General features: G+C 58.8%; 1 protein-coding gene across 2 annotated transcripts; it reads right to left on the reverse strand.

Moving 5' to 3' along the window:
* Nucleotides 1-1180: 1180 nt before the first annotated feature.
* On the reverse strand, nucleotides 1181-16223 carry UBE2I (ubiquitin conjugating enzyme E2 I). Of its 2 annotated transcripts, none has more exons than XM_060077683.1 (7): nucleotides 16090-16223; nucleotides 10335-10410; nucleotides 10080-10163; nucleotides 9044-9116; nucleotides 4488-4597; nucleotides 4284-4363; nucleotides 1181-1802 (listed from the first exon to the last, which is right to left on the reverse strand). In XM_060077683.1, exons 2-7 carry the CDS (start codon nucleotides 10398-10400, stop codon nucleotides 1739-1741), a joined length of 477 nt encoding a protein of 158 aa, XP_059933666.1. In that variant the 5' UTR covers nucleotides 10401-10410; nucleotides 16090-16223; the 3' UTR covers nucleotides 1181-1738. The 2 variants fall into 2 exon arrangements, with proteins under 2 accessions (XP_059933666.1, XP_059933667.1); XM_060077684.1 differs by lacking the exon at nucleotides 16090-16223 and adding an exon at nucleotides 13948-14135.
* Nucleotides 16224-17135: the final 912 nt, after the last annotated feature.

The following is a 17135-nucleotide window of genomic DNA, read 5'->3' on the forward strand; positions in this document are numbered from 1 at the left end:
CAAAGGCCCTCTGTGCCCAACACACTGTGGACATCAAACTGGGAGCTCAGCAACTCGACACATCCAGCTCAGTGAGCTGGGAAGGAAGGCACTGGGGCCTTGAGCCACAGGTGCTGTGGGCTCAGGGGCCCCCAACTTCCACCACGATCCTGTTGCCGGGCCACATGTTTCCCAAGGCGAGCCTTGGCCCTTCCTGACCAGGGGCCCGGGTGACCAGTCCTCCTCGAGCTCCTATAGGGATCACCCTGTCCCTGGGTCTGTGGGCCGGAGCCACAGGTGCAGGGGTCCCCCAGCGAGGGTCTTCAGGGTGGGAGGGCAGGCTGGCTCCAGGCCTCGTTGGGACCCGGAGGCCAAGTAACCGCCTTGGCAGTGCCGGGGTGCAGGACACGGGCCCGGCCCCCTCTGCCACTTCCCGGCTCCATCTTCGGCAGCTCCTGCTGAGCCGGGACCCAGGCCCACTTCCGACAGCGTCGACCACTTCCCGGCTCCATCTTCGGCAGCTCCTTCTGAGCCGGGACCCAGGCCCACTTCCGACAGCGTCGAGGATGTCAAGGAAGTTCTGCAGCTTCAGCGGCCTCATCCGTAGCGGGCAGAGCAGGATCAGATGCTTCAGGAAAAGGGAAGAGCCTGAGGGGCAGGCGGTGGCCAGTTGCTGCTCTTTCAGGGTGTCCTGGTGCCAGGAACACCTCCGTCTGGCAGGGACACGGGGACGCTGATGCGTGAGCACAGGAGTGGGGGTTGGTGGAAGTTGCGGGGAGGGATGGCGCAGGTGCTACATGTAGAGGCTGGGGCAGCTGCTGAGGCCAGGGCGCTGCTGGGCAAGAGGAGGCCACACACTTCACCCACAGGCTGGGCTCCACTGCCAGGGCCCAGCCACCCGCAGCCGCTTGCGATGGCACTGAGGGGGCGAGCTGCTTGAACAGCAGTCCTCCCCGGGCCCGCCTGGCCTGGGTTAGGCATTTCGTCCTCCTGATGGCCCAGGCGGTGCGAGCTTTACAAGGGTCTCGATGCCAGTTCCAACCTGACCAGACCAGAACTCTCTAGCACTCTGCAACCCAGAGCACTGGCATCGGGGGGACAGAATACACAGCACTATTTACAGAGGATGGGGCCAAGTGGGGGGTTCTGGGCACACTGAAGTCACCTCCTCACTTTTAATGATGATAATGAAACAAAAACCTTTATATAAACAGTTTATTTACTCTAAACAGCAACACAGACAAACGCCATATAAACACAAAGGAAGTGATGCGGAAACGCGACGCTGGCTGACTGGATCTGAGGCTCGTAAGCAACACAAGCCGGGCTCTGGGAGAGGAGGCGGCGGGGCGGGGCAGGTCTGATTTTGTTTCGTGCAGCCAGCTGAAGGCTAAGTGCAGCTCTAGACGGCGTGAAGCATGCCTGCATCCGCGAGCAAAGGAACTAGCTCCTTGGGACTCATTGAAGTATAAAAGTTTATAATTTTACAGCAGTTGAAATACTGACATCAATATTAAAATAAAAGCAAGTTTTACATAACAATCAAAAATACAAAAGACTGAAGGAAGAGACCCTGTATGAAAAACTGGGCGATTCAGCGAGCCGAGACTGTACCAGTGGCGGAAATGGAAAATGGCGCCCGCCCAACCCTCCCCAGGTGACCAGTAATTGTAGAGAGCAACGTTAGATTTGCAAAAATGTTGTAAACAAGTTCTTGCCACACCAATCCCTTCCTTTTTATGATGCCACAGGTCGCTGCTTATGAGGGAGCAAACTTCTTGGCTTGTGCTCGAACCCTTTTCTCGTATTCCACTCTGTTTTGGCTGAGGAGGTCAAAAGAGAGACATGTTAGAAGGTGCTGCCGCTGCCTGAGGGCGCCCAGGAAGCCTGGAGCGCATGAGCGAGGAGGTCTCGGGGGCACCGGTCCTGGGCCAAACTGGGAGGAGGGTGAGCCGTGTGGGTTTGCCGATCTAGCCAGCGACCAGCAGCTTCTTTCCCTACCTCTGAGGCAGCATCCATCACACTCGTCACTGGAGGAAACAGACCTCCCAGGACCATCTGCTTCAAAACCAGACACAAACCTCTGTGGGGTTCGCCCTCGGCTCTCAGTACCGCGGGAGAAGGTGCGAGCAGCTTACGGTAGCCAGGCAGGACCCCAGCTGGGGCTCTAGGGTGAGAACCACCGCTGATAAAAAGGGGCCAGTGTGCATCGCCCAGAGGGGAGACATTTGCAGACAGGGTTCCTGGACACCCAGTGCTGGGGCTGGTCAGTGACCCTCACGAAGGTGTGCAAAGCCCCCGGTAAGAAAGTCAGGGGTCCTTCCAAGCTGTGCTGTGCAACCAGCGAGGCCCCTCAGAGCGCAGCCCATGGCCTGAGGCCCAGCTGTAACCACAGCCCAGGCGGCGGGTGGCAGAAGCTCCTCAGCTGCACCACAGCGCCGAAGGCTCCAGTACCCAGCACCCTGCCTGTGGCCTCCCTGGGGAATGGCTGCAGGGCCAGCAGCAGAGGCAGAGCTGCGGGTGCGGCCCTGTGCTGGCCCGGCGCCAAGGAGGCTGGTGCGGCCCTGAGAGCTAGAGAGCAAGGTCACAGGACCAGCGCCTACAGTGGTCTGAGCGCACCCACCCCTGGCCCCTGACCTTTGACCTTGGCTCCCAGTGTTGTGTCAAGCCCAGGCCACCACAGCCCCAGGGCGGAGGCAGTGGCTGGGGGGCTTTGGAAGGAGTGGGCGAAACAGCCAAGTCCAGCTCCGCCACTGACCAAGTGAAGGCCGGGACGGGGCTGCAGGCACCTGCCAGTGTAGGACGTGCCCTGTGACCTTTTGGAAGCAAGGTGGGAACGCGGGCAGCCCCCACCAGCCTGGGCCAGGACCGACCACACAACCAGAAGAGCCTCGGTGCCTGACGGTGCAGAGCAGTGTCACATGGTACCTCGGCCGCATGCCACTGCCGCCAACACAGGAAACCCAGGAAAACCCGGCTCTGCTCTATGAGCAGCAAGGAGACATCTCGGGCTCGAGGGCCACACGCCTCTGTTGCAAGGGCTCAGCTCAAACGAGTACCCCAGTGGCCTTATTTACAAAGGGTGCGGGGCCAACGGGGCGCAGCAGTGAAAGCACACAGCGCCCAGCTTGAGGTCAGGGCAGGAGTCACTGACGCTCCACTCGAGCCACTGAGCAATGCCCCCTGGTGGGAAGCCCCAGGGAGGAGGCCAGATTGAAGTCTGGAGGGGGTGGGCCAGGGGGCTCTGGGACCTTGGCCCTGCCAGGGGGTGTCTTATGCCCTTAGATAACACTGGGCTCGGCCCAGAGACCTGAGCCATCTTGGGAAGAGAAATACCTCTCCTGCAACGTGGTGCTTCTCTCAGGTGGACTCGTAACAGCTGGGGTGCCGGATGCTCAGAGCAGCCCGAGGACAGTCTCAGCCTCCACTTTACCCTCCACCTCCTACTCCAGATGCCCTCCAGGAAGGAACAGGTCCCTGCGTGGCCTCTCCCGAGGGCCAGCCCCTTGGGTTCCAGGCCACTGGGGCACCTGGGCACTGTCCTCAGAAAATGCTACGCTCCGTTGCCCAATTCCCCTCAGGTGTGGGCCTGGGTTTCTAAACGTGGGCAGATGGAGCAATGGGCGTCACAGCCCCAGCCTAGCTTAAGGCCCCGTCTAGACCAGCCTGCGGAGGACCACAGGCCCACACACCACGTTTAACCACTGCTCACCCCAATGACGTCATACCAGGCCTCCTCCCTCATCACGGAGAGTGGACGCAGGACCCATGTGCCATGCGGGGAAGGGGCAGGCATGGAGTGGACGCCTGGCACTGGGGGGTGGGGGGGTAGGGATCACAGCAGCTGGGTGGCCAAGAACAACCTGATCATCATGCCCCCACTGACCACCCCCATGGGAGGCACCACACCCAGGCGGGACCAGGAAGAGGGGCTGGAGATGGGGAGAGCAGCAGGAGGGCCGAGGTGGGAGGTCTGGGGTCCCTGGTTGAGCTGGGTTGTTGGACATCCCTCCCTCAGGGCCCCACTCAGGGGGACGTTCCCTCTGAGCTGGACCAGAGTCCCAGGGCCGGCCCGGCCACAGCTCAGACACAAAGTGGCCAACACCTGAGTTCCGCTTCCTGACACCCCCCCCCCACGGGTCACCTGTTTCCGCACATGCAGATCCCGTGGCTGCAGGACAGCCCGGCTGCCGTGTCTCACCCCCCCACCGCTGCCTCCCAGCCAGGCTGTCAGAGGCAGCCTAGACCAGACTTCAGGGAGGCCAAGAAGAAGTTGCAGCAAACGGGGCTGGACTGCTACTAACCAGTAGATCGTGTAGGCCTCTGCTTGAGCTGGGTCTTGGATATTTGGTTCATTTAGAAGTTCCTGTATTCCTAATAAGATCTGCGTAAGAGACAAAACAAACACAGCAAGGTGGGAGGCCAGCGGGCTGAAAGGCAAACTTTCCCGGGATGGAGGACCACTGGCCCTCGGGCCCTGAAGGGTGGAGGGAGTTTGCACTCCATACCTGCTTAATCGTGATGGCCGGCCTCCAGTCCTTGTCCTCCTCCAGGATGGACAGGCACACTGTGCCCGAGGGGTACACGTTCGGGTGAAATAACGGCGGTTCAAACTTGCCTGGAGCAAAGGGAATGAAAGAAACATGTTTCTGGTGGCAGGTGTCTTCCTACCAAGTAATGTCCTGCCCTGACGGTGCCTCTCCCCCTACAATGGGGAACCTGGCTGGTCACCAGGCACCTGGCCAAGAACTACTTAGAAAAACGCAACTGGCCTCAAAGTGGGAGGAGGTGGGAGAACTAAGCAGCCACCTTCCTGACAGACTCAGAGGGGAAGCCACGTGCTCCCAGGACCCCACCCGGGGTGGCTGGCATTCAGAGCACAGAGCCCCAGGTGGCTGCCCCCATGTCCTCCCAGCCGGGCTGTGGCCTGACTCAGGAAAATGGGAAGGGGCCACTGCAGCAGGTGAGGAGGGTCCTGTGGGAAAGCCAAGGGCAGAAACTCAGAGGCCCTTCCAAACAAGTGGCCATTTTCAAAGCAGATCATCCTGCTTCAAAACAGAGGCTTTTAGGACCCCACATTCTTTCTTCAAAAACAAAATAACAAAAAGCAAAAAAAGTTAATTTTCTTTAAAAAAAAACAAAAAAGAAAAAATACATGTAGGAAATTTGAAAACAACAGCAGAAAGCAGGAGGGGCTTCCCTGATGGTCCAGTGGTTAGGACTCTGCGCTTCCACTGCAGGAGACGTGGGTTCAGTCCCTGGTTGGGGAACTAAGATCCTGCATGCCTTGTGACACGGACAAAAATAATAAAGGGGAAAAAAAAAAAAGGCAGGAAAAAATTGCCGTAATGAGCCCCACCCAGGGTCCATTAACTCACCTAATGTGTGTTTTTCTCTCATCTGGGCGCTTTCCCCCTTTCTCTTGATTTTTAATACATTATTTAATTATACCCAGAAAAGTTCAGCAAGTGTAGTACACTTGATGAATTACCAAAAATGAACAAACCCACTCATACCAACAGCTTTCAGAAAACTCCCTCCCTCACCTGCCTCATTATCCCAACTTGTACACCCACCCTGCCCCCAGACCAGGACTCGCGGCTCTACACCCAGGGGTCAGTTTGCACCTTGCTGCCACACAGGCTTCACTGGGAGAAGCTGCCCATGGACTTGCCCACCCCACCGTAGGTGCACATGTGAGCTACTACGACTGAAGCTGCAAGCATTCCTGAACGTGAATTCTAGTGCACACAATGTGAAAATGCTGGGTTGCAAGGGGTCCGTGTTGAACTTGAGTAGATACTACTCATTTCCACAGCAGCTGTATCAACTTACATGCCGCCAGCAGGGTCTGCATGTTCCCACGCTTTGTGACTTTACCAGCCCCTGGTGGTGTCAGCCATGGAATTCAGCCACCCTGATGACAATGGCTGCCTCTCATGGTTCTGATTTGCATTTTCCTTTCACTCCCTGCGACACACTTGCTGCTTCTTTGGAGAAGCTCTTCTTTAAACCTCGCACACGCTTTTCTTGTTGACTTGCAGATGCTCTTTATATATGCAGGACACAGGCCCTTTGTCAGTTATTTGTCTCCCAGCACCCCCCAGCCCCTCAACCCCACCTCAGGTGACTGGCTGCCTTCCCTCTGCACCAGGTCACCCTCCTGACTCCTAACACTGCCATCACATGGACTGCTGACCTCCACAAACGGAACTTGGTCCAGCTCCTCGGCATCTGGGCGACTCACTCATGTCACGAACACTCACAGACTCTTCCTTCTCTCTGCTGCAGACTATTCATCTGTCCGTTCTACTGTGAACAGACACCTGCGCTGCCCCCAGCTTTTTCCGGACACATGCTGCCCAGGCCTTTCAGTGTGCACACTTGCACTGGGTCTCTCCTCAGTGAACAGCCGGTCCCAGGGCAGGCGCTAAGTGTGGCCTCAGTAGACAAACCGAGAGCTTTCCGAGGGAAGTGCTCTCTAGAGCTGGGCCCCTCCCTCCCCACTGCCTGCCTGTTCCCGCTGGGTTGTCACTTGCAGTGGCTGGTGATGAGGTCAGGCACCTTCCCCTGTGCCCACTGGCTGGGTGGAGAGCCTCTTTTGTGAAGGGCCTAAGCTAATGGCGGTTTGCCCTTTCTCACTGAAGTGCAGATGCTCTTGATGTATTTGGAACGAGAACTGACAAACACATCCCATCTCTCTCCTCACTCTCACTGGTGTCTCCTGGTGAGGAGATGGTCTTGATTTAAATGCAGTCCAGCTCATCCTTTCTCTCCTTATGGTTAAAGTGCTCTCAGCCTGCCCACGTGATGGAGAGGTCCTCCCGTCTCCTCCACAGCTGTACTTCCCACCGGGCACCAAGATCCGCAGGAGAGTGAGCTCTCCTTCCACTGGGCCCCCCACGCCTCCCAGAGTCGCCTGTCATCAGCCAAGCTTGTATACGGCTGGCCTCTCTGGACTCTGCCTTGCAGGCCCGTGTCTCAGTGCCCCTGCAGCAGGTCTCAGCCCGCTTTCCATCTTGCCGTCCTACAGGTCTGGGTGCTCTCCTCACCCAAGCAGCCTCAGCCTAGGCCTCACAATCCCCCCGCAGAGATCTCCAAGGGCATGGTTGTTCTCAGCACCCTGCATTTCCTGCATTTTAGAGTCTGCGTAACAGTTTCCAAAAAAGTCTGCTTGTGCTGTGACTGGGATCACACTGAACCTGCAGAAGAGCTGGGAGAGAATAGGCACATGCACTCACAGTCTTCCGAGCTGTGCACACGGCCTGTCCTGCCAGGGATCAAGGCTGCCCCTGATCCTTGCAGAAACGTCTGATCATTTTCAGCGGAGAGATCTTTTTTTTTTTTGGCCACGCCTTGGGACTTGTGGGATCTTAGTTCCCCGACCAGGGATTGAACCCACGCCCTTGGCAGTGAAAGTTGGACCAGAGAATTCCCTTTTAAATTTATATTTATTTTATTATTTTTTTTGCTACACTGGGTCTTAGTTGCAGCACGTGGGATCTTTGTTGGGCATGCAAGATATTTCGTTGCAGCGTGCAGGCTTCTTCTATAGTTGTGGTGTGCGGGTTTTCTCTCTCTAGCTGTGGCACGCGGGCTCCAGAGGGCATGGGCTCTGTAGTTTGCGGCACGCAGGCTCAGTAGTTGTGGTGCGCAGGCTTAGCTGCCCCGTGGCATGTGGGATCTTAGTTCCCTGACCAGGGATCAAAGCCATGTCCCCTGCATTGGAATGTGGATCCTTTACCACTGGACCACCAGGGAAGTCTCCCCTCTTTTAAATTAAATAAAAAATTTTGTGAATTAGTCTTTTATTCAGCAATCTTAGACTCAGGGAAAGATTGCAGTCTTGTCTTCCAGTTCTTCTGCTGGGATTTCTTTATCTTGTCTGGCTCTATCTTCTTGGAATTCCAATACAACGTAGAACAGAAGTGATGAAAGTAGCTACAATGTCTCATTTCTTGATTAAAGATATTCTTTAAAAATTTTTTTTGGGCAGCATTGGATCTTTGTTGCCGGCACGGGCTTTCTCTAGTTGCGGTGAGAGGGGGCTACTCTTTCACTGCAGTGCACGGGCTTCTCATTGCGGTGGCTTCTCTTGTTACGGAGCACGGGCTCCAGGCACGTGGGCTCCAAAGTGCAGGCTCAGTAGTTGTGGCACATGGGCTTAGTTGCTTCGCAGCACGTGGGATCTTCCCAGACCAGGGATCAAACCCATGTCCCCTGCATTGGCAGGCAGATTCTTAACCACTGCGCCACCAGGGAAGTCCCTGATTAAAGATATTCTTTAAGGTAATACCTGTACGTGGCAAAAAAATTCAAACAGCAAAGAACCACCCCAAATGAAGTAAGTCTCCATCCCAGTGGTTAACTGGTAGTTTTAGAAATTCTTCTGGTTGTGCCTTTATAACAAACATCTTGAATTACTGACCACCAGAGTGAACGCTGACACAGTCTTGGTGCCGGGGGCACTCTTCACATGCTGGGGCATGCGTTAAAACACCCAATTAACCACACAGATAGCATTTGCTGATTTCCAGCTACAAAAGGGGAGGGACCTGGGGCCCCTTCTGAGTTTTGCTGAAATGTGTTCTGATGGCCTGGCCACAGCACTATCTCAGATGCAGCCTTGACCCTTTCTTCCTGCTGCCTTCTCTGGAGACTTCAGCACGCTATGCACCCAGGGTGCACACGCTGCACCACATAAGTATCAAATTCTAACAGGCAACAAAACCCTCTTGGGGGTGAGGCTCTGGACCACTGTCCTTCTGCACGTCCACCCCATCCAGGGCTGGAACTTGGTGGCACTAAGGGCCCACCTCCCAGTGATGAGAGCTGGGATTCTGGGTCTGAGACTGGGCCTATTATGTGCACCTCCAGCCACTGGGGGTACAAACAGACTCAAATCCACAGCCAGCCCCAGGGATCAGAGTCCCTGGAGCCACCCCAGGAGCAGAGCAGGACATAACCGAAGCTCCACAGGCCCAAGCTCTCTGAAGAGGACCTTAGATCTCTCTGCTGGAACAGGCAGAAGCTGACAGACTTCTGAGGACTGCGCTCTACTTACATTTCGGAGGTGAGGATGGATAATCGTCTTTGAACAGCATCCGTAGTTTAAACAAGCCTCCTTCCCATGGAGTCTGTTGGGAAATAAAACTGTGATCAGGTGTGCTGCGGGCCTCTGCGGCGGGCTGGGCCCAGGAGGGGCAAGGAACTTGCTCCGGCTGCACCCCAAGATGGTGAAGGCCCCCCAGTGGCAACTCCTAATGGCTCACAGCCCACCACCAGGACTGTTGGGGCCTCCATGACCCCCGAGTTGGAAAGGGCCTTCCCTGGAGAGACAGGAGGCCCTGGGGGGCTCCCCCCGACACTGAGTGGGTACACTGAAGACTTGGCGGGGGACTCCCCTGGGGGGCATTCTGCGAGGCTCCTCCCTCAGGTCCCATGGGTCCCTGGGCAACCTCCCAGTTCCACGGCCCAACACCCCTCCCCACCCGCCACCCCCAGGCCTACTCCTGCTGATGTTTACAACCAACCATGGGTAGGAGAAAATGGAGACGATGAAGCCCTGTCATCACCCAGACACCTCAGGAGTCTCCTCCTTCCTTCCAGTTCACTCAAGAAGAGACCCTCCCTCCCAAATGCTTCCAACGTGCTAGTCCTAATGGACCCAAGCACACACAGGTGAGCGGAGGAGGGAGCACCGTGGCCCATGAGTGCAGGACACGCGGGGCTCCACATGGCTGTCTTAAGTGGCTGATGCCGGGCCTCTGTGTCTAAGGATCTGCAGGTGTCCCAGGCTCAAGACCCAACCCCCCCCCCGCCCGAGAGCATCGCCATGTCCGGGCTGCTTCAACCTCAGCCCCCCTCTACCCCCTCCAGGGCTCCTCCTGCTCCTGGGACGTGGCAGGGGGGCTGCATGACGCCACCCCTCCCCATCTGCTACAGCCCAGCTCTTTTCTGAATTAAGACTGCCCGGAGGGCCACATGTCACCCTAACCTTGTCCCCCTGGCCAGGGGATGGGACCGCGGCCCGCGTGACCATCACAATCATCACACACACTTGAACCTGAGTCCTTCTGAAGGGGGGCAGCCCCTCTTACCCCCTTCTTCCCGGGAATGGCGCACTCCCAGTTCATGAGGTTCATCGTGCCGTCGGGATTTTTTGTTGGGACGGCCACAAAACCCTGAGAGGAAACAACACAGGGCACATCAGTGCCATGGCAGCCGGTTCCCTGCCCCCGGGATAAACCCGCCAGCATCAGCCCAGAGACCAAAGGGCCGACCCACAGGGACCTGACGTTCTTGTCAAGGGGAAACCATCACCCTGCGACACGCAGGAGTAAAGCTTTCCTTACAAATGGGTGGTCTTTTCTCCAAGCTTTCCTCTCCTGGGCGAGTCTGCTGAGGGCGATCCCCGACATGTTTGCGTCCCTAGAAGAGACGGGCAGAGCGTGCGATGAGCACCGGCGGCTGTGGGCCCCCTGCCCCCTCACCCCGTGCCCGGCCCAGCCCAACAGCCTTGCTTCCAAGAAGCAGGGAAACCAAGGTTCCCACCCAGCCCCACACGCCGCTCTGGACAAGCTGTCACAGCTCCCCCCACCCAGGGGTGGGGGTGGGGGTGGCGCTCCCAGCCTCCTGGTGCAGGCAGCTCACCAGGGAAGAGGGAGCGGGTCTCCCATCCCCAGGCCCCCATGGCATGCGCTGTGACCTGCATTTCATGGTGACACAGAGCTCCAGAGAAGCAAAGCCCCAGGCCCAGGTCACACAGCTGCCAGGTGCTGCGTGGGGAGGGGGCGCTGTGCACTCCCAGCAGCCACCTGCCCACTAGCCCTGCCCTCTTTGTCCTGTGGCACCCGCTGGAGTGACAGGGACCCCAATTCCACCAGACTCCGTAGCAGAGGCAGGGACAAGATGGGGACGTCCAGAGCGCGGGCCTGAGACCTGGGAGGGGCAGTCACCAAGCCCTCCCCTTTGCCGGTGCAGGGATGTGGGGGTGCTGGCAGGCCTCCGGCCCAGAATCAGGGGCTCAGAATCTAGACTCAGGCCCGGCCAGGAGGAGAGCCCTGGTCCTGGAAGGCAACCAAGAGGAAGGCAGCCCTGGGCAGAGAGCAGTTTAACCATGCAACGGGTGGGGGCTGCACAAGTCCAGAGGCAGCACCCCCCCCCCAGCATCCAATAGACCCACCTGTCACCAGGCCTGGGGGCTCAGGCCTTCCCTGGCCCCTGCCACTTTCTCATCCTACAGCCCCACCCTAGGACCCGCTGCCACTCCACCTGTTGTGAGTGGGCCAAGACCTGTCTCCCAGTGACTTTAGGAAAGTCAACAAAAGGGGGAGCAGGTCCTGTGGCCAAGCTACGCAAACTCCTGGTCTCTCCCGAATATCGGCTCCCCTGCACCTCTGGACCACAGACTCTCAGGGCTTGGCGACATCAGCCATTCAGGTTCACTGCCCGGAGCCGTGAGCCCATCTCCCAGGTGCTGCTGATGCAGCACGCAGACCAGACCAGGCATGTGGCACTCTATCGTAACCCCTGCTGCCCTCGACCTCCTCCTGCCCATGAGAACGCAACCCTTAGGGACTTCCCTGATGATCCAGTGGTTAAGAATCTGCCTTCCAATGCACAGGACGCGGGTTCGATCCCTGATGGGGGAACTAAGGTCCCATGTGCCGCGGGGCAACTAAGCCCACAGGCCACAACTAAGACCCGACTACCTGCTGGAGAATTTGACCCCAAGTGTGTTTGCTGGTCTTCAGAGTCCATGGGAACATTAAAGATACTCTGAATCAAGTATTTCCATTAAGCAAGCCTTTAACAAGACCGAGGAGAGTGTATCCTACACGCGCATGGCCGGTGGCTTGCCCCCACCCTGCAGGCTTGCACTGGAGGGCCCGGGCACCTCTGGCAGGGAAGAGGTCCAGCACCTTGAGTTCCTTAGGACAACATGGGGCACCCTCCACAACCACAACACAGCTCTCAACCAGGCACAGAAGAACAAACTTCTGCCAAAGACAGAACTGGAAACCAGCCGTGCTTCCCAGCTGTGCCGGCCCTGACCCACAGTTGGGGACCACCAAGCCCGTTTTAGACCTGAGAAGGGAAGATCAGAAGTAACCTGCCCACTGAGGGAGGAGCCTCAACTCAAACCCAGGGGGCCTTCCCACTCCCGGCAGGAGCGCTGCTCCTCTCTGCAGCCCCTGCCTCATAATCACTCCTGCAGCCCCCTCCCTTGGCTCAGGCTGACCCCCAAGTGCTCCAGCAATCCAAATCAAAACCTTGTCCCAGCATCTGTTGGGACACTCTGGCCCCAGGCCTCAAACAACAAACACGCCCACGTTCCTGCAGGAGAGGTGGGGTCAGGTCAACAATCCAACAGCAGACCAGCTGATCAGTGGGGCCCTGGGCGGCTACCTTACTGGGCGCCGGGTACAAAGGCATGTCCCCGGGCCCAGTGGCCCCATGGAGCCAGGAACTCTGCGGGGACCTGGCTCTTGGACGACTCCCCAAGAAGTAAGCATAGCTGGGGGGGCGGGGGGCGGGTTTGGGATGGCCACCGCAGCCTCCAGTATCACCCACGAGCCCAGGTCTCAGGAAGTGGGGTGAGTTACTACAAAACACCAGAGCAACGGGATGTGGTGTGTCATCAAGAAACACATATACTCATGTCATCATGAAAAAAACCGAGGGTCAAAAATCAAAGCCCGGGGGCCTCCCTGGTGGCGCAGTGGTTGAGAGTCCGCCTGCCGATGCAGGGGATACGGGTTCGTGCCCCGGTCTGGGAGGATCCCATATGCCGCGGAGCGGCTGGGCCCGTGAGCCATGGCCGCTGGGCCTGCGCATCCGGAGCCTGTGCTCCGCAACGGGAGAGGCCACAACAGTGAGAGGCCCGCATACCGCAAAAAGAAAGAAAAAAAAAAAAAAAAATCAAAGCCCGGGCTTCCCTGGTGACACAGTGGTTAAGAATCCGCCTGCCAATGCAGGGGACATGGGTTTGAGCCCTGGTGGAGCACATGCCGCGGAGCAACTAAGCCCCTGCACCACAACTACTGAACCTGCACTCGAGCCCGTGCTCCACAAGAGAAGCCACCACAATGAAAAGCCCGCACACGGTAACAAAGAGTAGCCCCAGCATGCCACAACTAGAGAAAGCCCGCGTGCAGCAACGAAGACCCAACACAGACAAAAATAAATAAATTTATATACAAAAAAAACCCAAAGCCCCCCACTCAGCAGGCATGGTGACAGGAGCTGCTACCCTGGCAGCACTCTGACCCGAGCACACCTTCTAAAAGGCTATAACCTTGCCCAACCTCAAGATTAAGTCCAAAACAAGTAACACCAGGCCTGCACCCAAAACAGAATTTCTCTTTGCCACCCCCCAACCCCAGAGCTCTGGTCTGGCCACCTCCTCCCCATCCGTGGACCCGACCGTCAGTAACATGTCTGGGAGCTCCTTCCCTGGATGGCGCAACTCTGCTATTTTCATTCATTCAAGCAACATAAATTGAGGAACGGTATGAGTGTCACTGCCCAGATGGGGAGAAGTGCTAGGTGCCAGGAGACACAAAGCAGGATGACTACGAGACGGGCGGCACCTGGGTCTTAATGGTGGTCAGGTGGCCGCCTGGACACAGCCTGCAGCAATGGGCTCAGTGCAGGAACATAAGAAAGAGCCAGAAGGGTGGGCACTGGTCCTGAGGGCCTGGGACTGCCTGAGGGAGGCGGGGAGACGCAGGGGATCAGGGCAGAGGAGAGCGCCAGCCGCTTTTGTCTTTAAGACTCTCTCTTGTCGGAGGTTAGGGCAGTAACCCCAAAGTCTGAAAAACCTTCATTCCTGAGACTTTCTCAAACCCTTCAAATGGCTCTTCTAAATAGAACTCAACCCCACCTCATCCCCAGGGCTGGTGGGAATGACCCCCCCACAGGGGGCCTGAGGGATGTGGAGGATGTCCACAGCAAGCCCCTCACCAGCCAGGGCAGAGCACGCAGCATAGGCTGGCGGCCACCTCTGAACTAATGAACGCAGAAGTTCAGCAGCAGAAGACAAGCAGCTGGCGTGAGGTTCCTGAGTCTGTGCTCGGCCAGGCGTCAAGACTGGTTTCTGGAGCCCCAGGGCAGCACTCTGGACACCGAGGATCCGTGGATTCCGGAATGGGCAAGCCAGCACTCAGGCGGCTCTGGAGGGGCAGGGCAGGGTCAGGACGCAGGAGAGGCCAGCAGGGCAATCCTGAGCACCGCCTGCCTGCTGACCGCGTGCCAGGACCCCGCCACAGCCTGCCTGCTGACCGCATGCCAGGACCCCGCCACAGGCCACCTCTTCTGCTGACAACGGACAAAGCTGCCTCTGCAGGCCCTGTCCAAGCACCAGTTGTGGTTGTCTCAGGTGCAAAAGGTAACGGGGGGGGGGGGTCCCCACAGGAGTTCCTGCAGCCCCTTCCTTAGGGGTGCCAATGGACCAGAGCAGGAACCAAAAAGACCGCTTCCACCACCAGGGCAAACAGCCACAGGTGCACACCTGCACTGTCCCAGGCAGAGATCTGGCCTCCTGCTCTCCAGGAGAAAGCAGCCAATTTGGTACATTTTAATTACAACATGGAGCCACTCCTTCAGAATCGCACTTAGGATCGAATCTGTCTTCCCCAAACGACAGAGAGGCACTTAAGGAGCAGTTAAGTGTTACTAGACACTTTAAAACAGCAAAATCATAAGATATCTATGAACTGCTAGGGACAGCCTGCAGGGGAGGACCCGGGTTCTCCAGGGAGACGCTGGAAATCTGCCGTCATCTTCTTCCAGATCGGGCTGTACTTGAACCCGCTCTTCTAGTTGACAGCACAGACTTCAGAGCCACTTACTGGCTGCACATGTGGGCGAGTGGCTTCTACCACCCTCAACCATCTCACCTGTAAAATGGACAATAGCACTGTGACCCCACAGGTTGGCCAGGGATGAAACTGATAAAGGATCAGCAGCCCTGGATGAGTCCTTTTCACCCAAACGTAAACTCCCCAGGGGAAGGCACTGGCTTCATCTGATGCAGGCACCCTGCACTCAGGAGACACTCCAGACCGGGTGCAGTTCCCTGTTCTTTCCTGACATTACTTCCCAGGACCCCAGACCGTTTCTGAAGCAAGGTCTCAAACCCCCAGCAAGACTCACCAAAGGTCCAACAAGATACAGAATTCACGCCTAAACCACCCGAAAGGCCATAAACAAGTCAGGACAAACTTGGGATCCATCTCCCTTTTCTGTTGGGTAGGTTTTCTATCCAAACGCACGGTTTCCTTAAGAGCAAGAAACATTTAGGACTACAGGCTTTAAAAGGAGACCAACAAAAGCCAGCTCCGCAAACACAGAACAGTAACTTTGCTAACTGAAGAACTAAGCTTATTTCCAAATCATACAAACCAGACCAGTTAATTCCGTGATTTAGGGGCAGGTGCTGGTCGTTACCATGATCCCAGCTAATCACTGCCTCGCCTTCCTCCTACTCGCCTAACTACCAGTTCCAGCCTCCGTGCAATTGGTACAAAGCAGTCTTGGGAGGAAATCTCCCCGTTAAGGGGAGCGCTAACACTCAGTGTCCCACCAACTGGGAGCGGAACTCCGGAGGCGCAAGAGCTCGGACTTGTTTTCATTTCTAGGCATCACACGCCACCCCCCAAACGCGCCCGCGCTTCTGCAGCGCGCGGCTTTGCACTCTTTGTGCGGTGCGTCCTCTCCGAGCCGGAACGCGCCACAGGTTCGCGCGCACACCTTGACCCCGGAAACGCTCCGCCTTGGCGGAGGGCTCGGCGCTCCTGTCACCGCGGCCCGAGCGGCGGGCGCCGTCTGAGGCCCCGGACGCGACCGGCGCGCCGCGACCCGCCCGAGCGCGCGCCCGAGCAAACGTCCCCCGCCTCCCCAGGCCGCGACGGGCCGGGGCTCGGGCCGCGGGCCGGTGAGCCCAGCGGGCCGGCCCCCGCCACGGCGTCAGCAGCCCGGGGCGGGCTGGTTCCCGGGAGCGGGCCGGGCCGCTGGTGGAGGACGCCCGCCCGGCCGGGCCCGACGGCGGCGGAGGCCGCAGCCCGCCGAGGCCTGGCCCCCGGCCCGTCCGCCCCGCACGCTCACCTCGGGCGGCCGCGGCCCGGCGAGCGAGGCGGACGAGGCGGCGGCGGCGGCGCTCCCTTTGTCTCGGGACTTCCCTCCCGAGCCCGCTCCGCGCGCAGCCCGAGCGCTCGAGGACCCCGGAGCGGGCGGGGCGGGGCGGGGCCTGCGAAGCCTGCCCACCGCGCGCCTGCCCCGCAACTCGCTGCCGCCGCCGCACGCCCCGCGCCGCCCGCTAGGCCGTTCGCCGTCCGCCGCCCGCGTTCCACCGCCGCGCGCCTGCGCCCCGGGCCCGGCCTGGGAGCACGGCCCGGCGGCGGCTTTCCAGTCAGGCGGCGCCCTGGACACCTGCGCCCTTAAAGGAGCCGCGTCCCCGATGTGAGGGAGCGTCTGCAAACTCCCCTTCACGGGGCACGCGTCCATCCGAGGACACACCGGCGAGCGGCGGGGTAACGGGGAGGCCGAGATCTCCAAGGGTTCCCCGGATGCCCCGCGGGCACCTCCCCGGGCACGGCTCCCAGAGTTCTCCTTGAGGCTAGGATCCGGGGCCGGGGAGCAAAGACTACTGAGGCCTAGGGATCCCCGAAGCGTCGCAGCAAGGTGACGATCCCTCGCGTACGGCACACTGTGAAGCCCCTTGCAATTGGCCAGTTCGGGGCTCTGGGCGGGGCGTTTGTCGAATCTGCCCAATGAGCAGACCCCGTACAAAAGGCCGAGTGCTGGTCCGACCGACGGAAGGAGAAGTGCGGACGCTCCCTAACCCGGGGGCTGGCCCTGGGAGGAGGGGCGTCGGGGCTGCGAGCGGGTGGGGGAGGGGAAAGGAGGCCGGCCGAATCCCGGCCCAGTCCCTGCCGTCCCGGTCTCGGGTCCACCCTGAACCTGTGTGCAAACGCGGGTCCTTCCCGGCCACGCTGGGCGCCTCCCCGTCGGGTGGCCCCTGACCCCCGCCCCCCGGCTCGCGGTGGGAGAGGGCGATTTCCAAGGTCAGGCCGCCCCGCCCTTGGGCGCTTTGGGATCAGGTGGCGAGAGGTGTCCCGGGCCCCGCCAGGGCCGCGCGCCCGGTGTCGGGC

The sequence above is a fragment of the Mesoplodon densirostris genome, chromosome 16 (genome assembly GCF_025265405.1).
Source record: "Mesoplodon densirostris isolate mMesDen1 chromosome 16, mMesDen1 primary haplotype, whole genome shotgun sequence".
Lineage (NCBI taxonomy): Eukaryota > Metazoa > Chordata > Mammalia > Artiodactyla > Ziphiidae > Mesoplodon > Mesoplodon densirostris.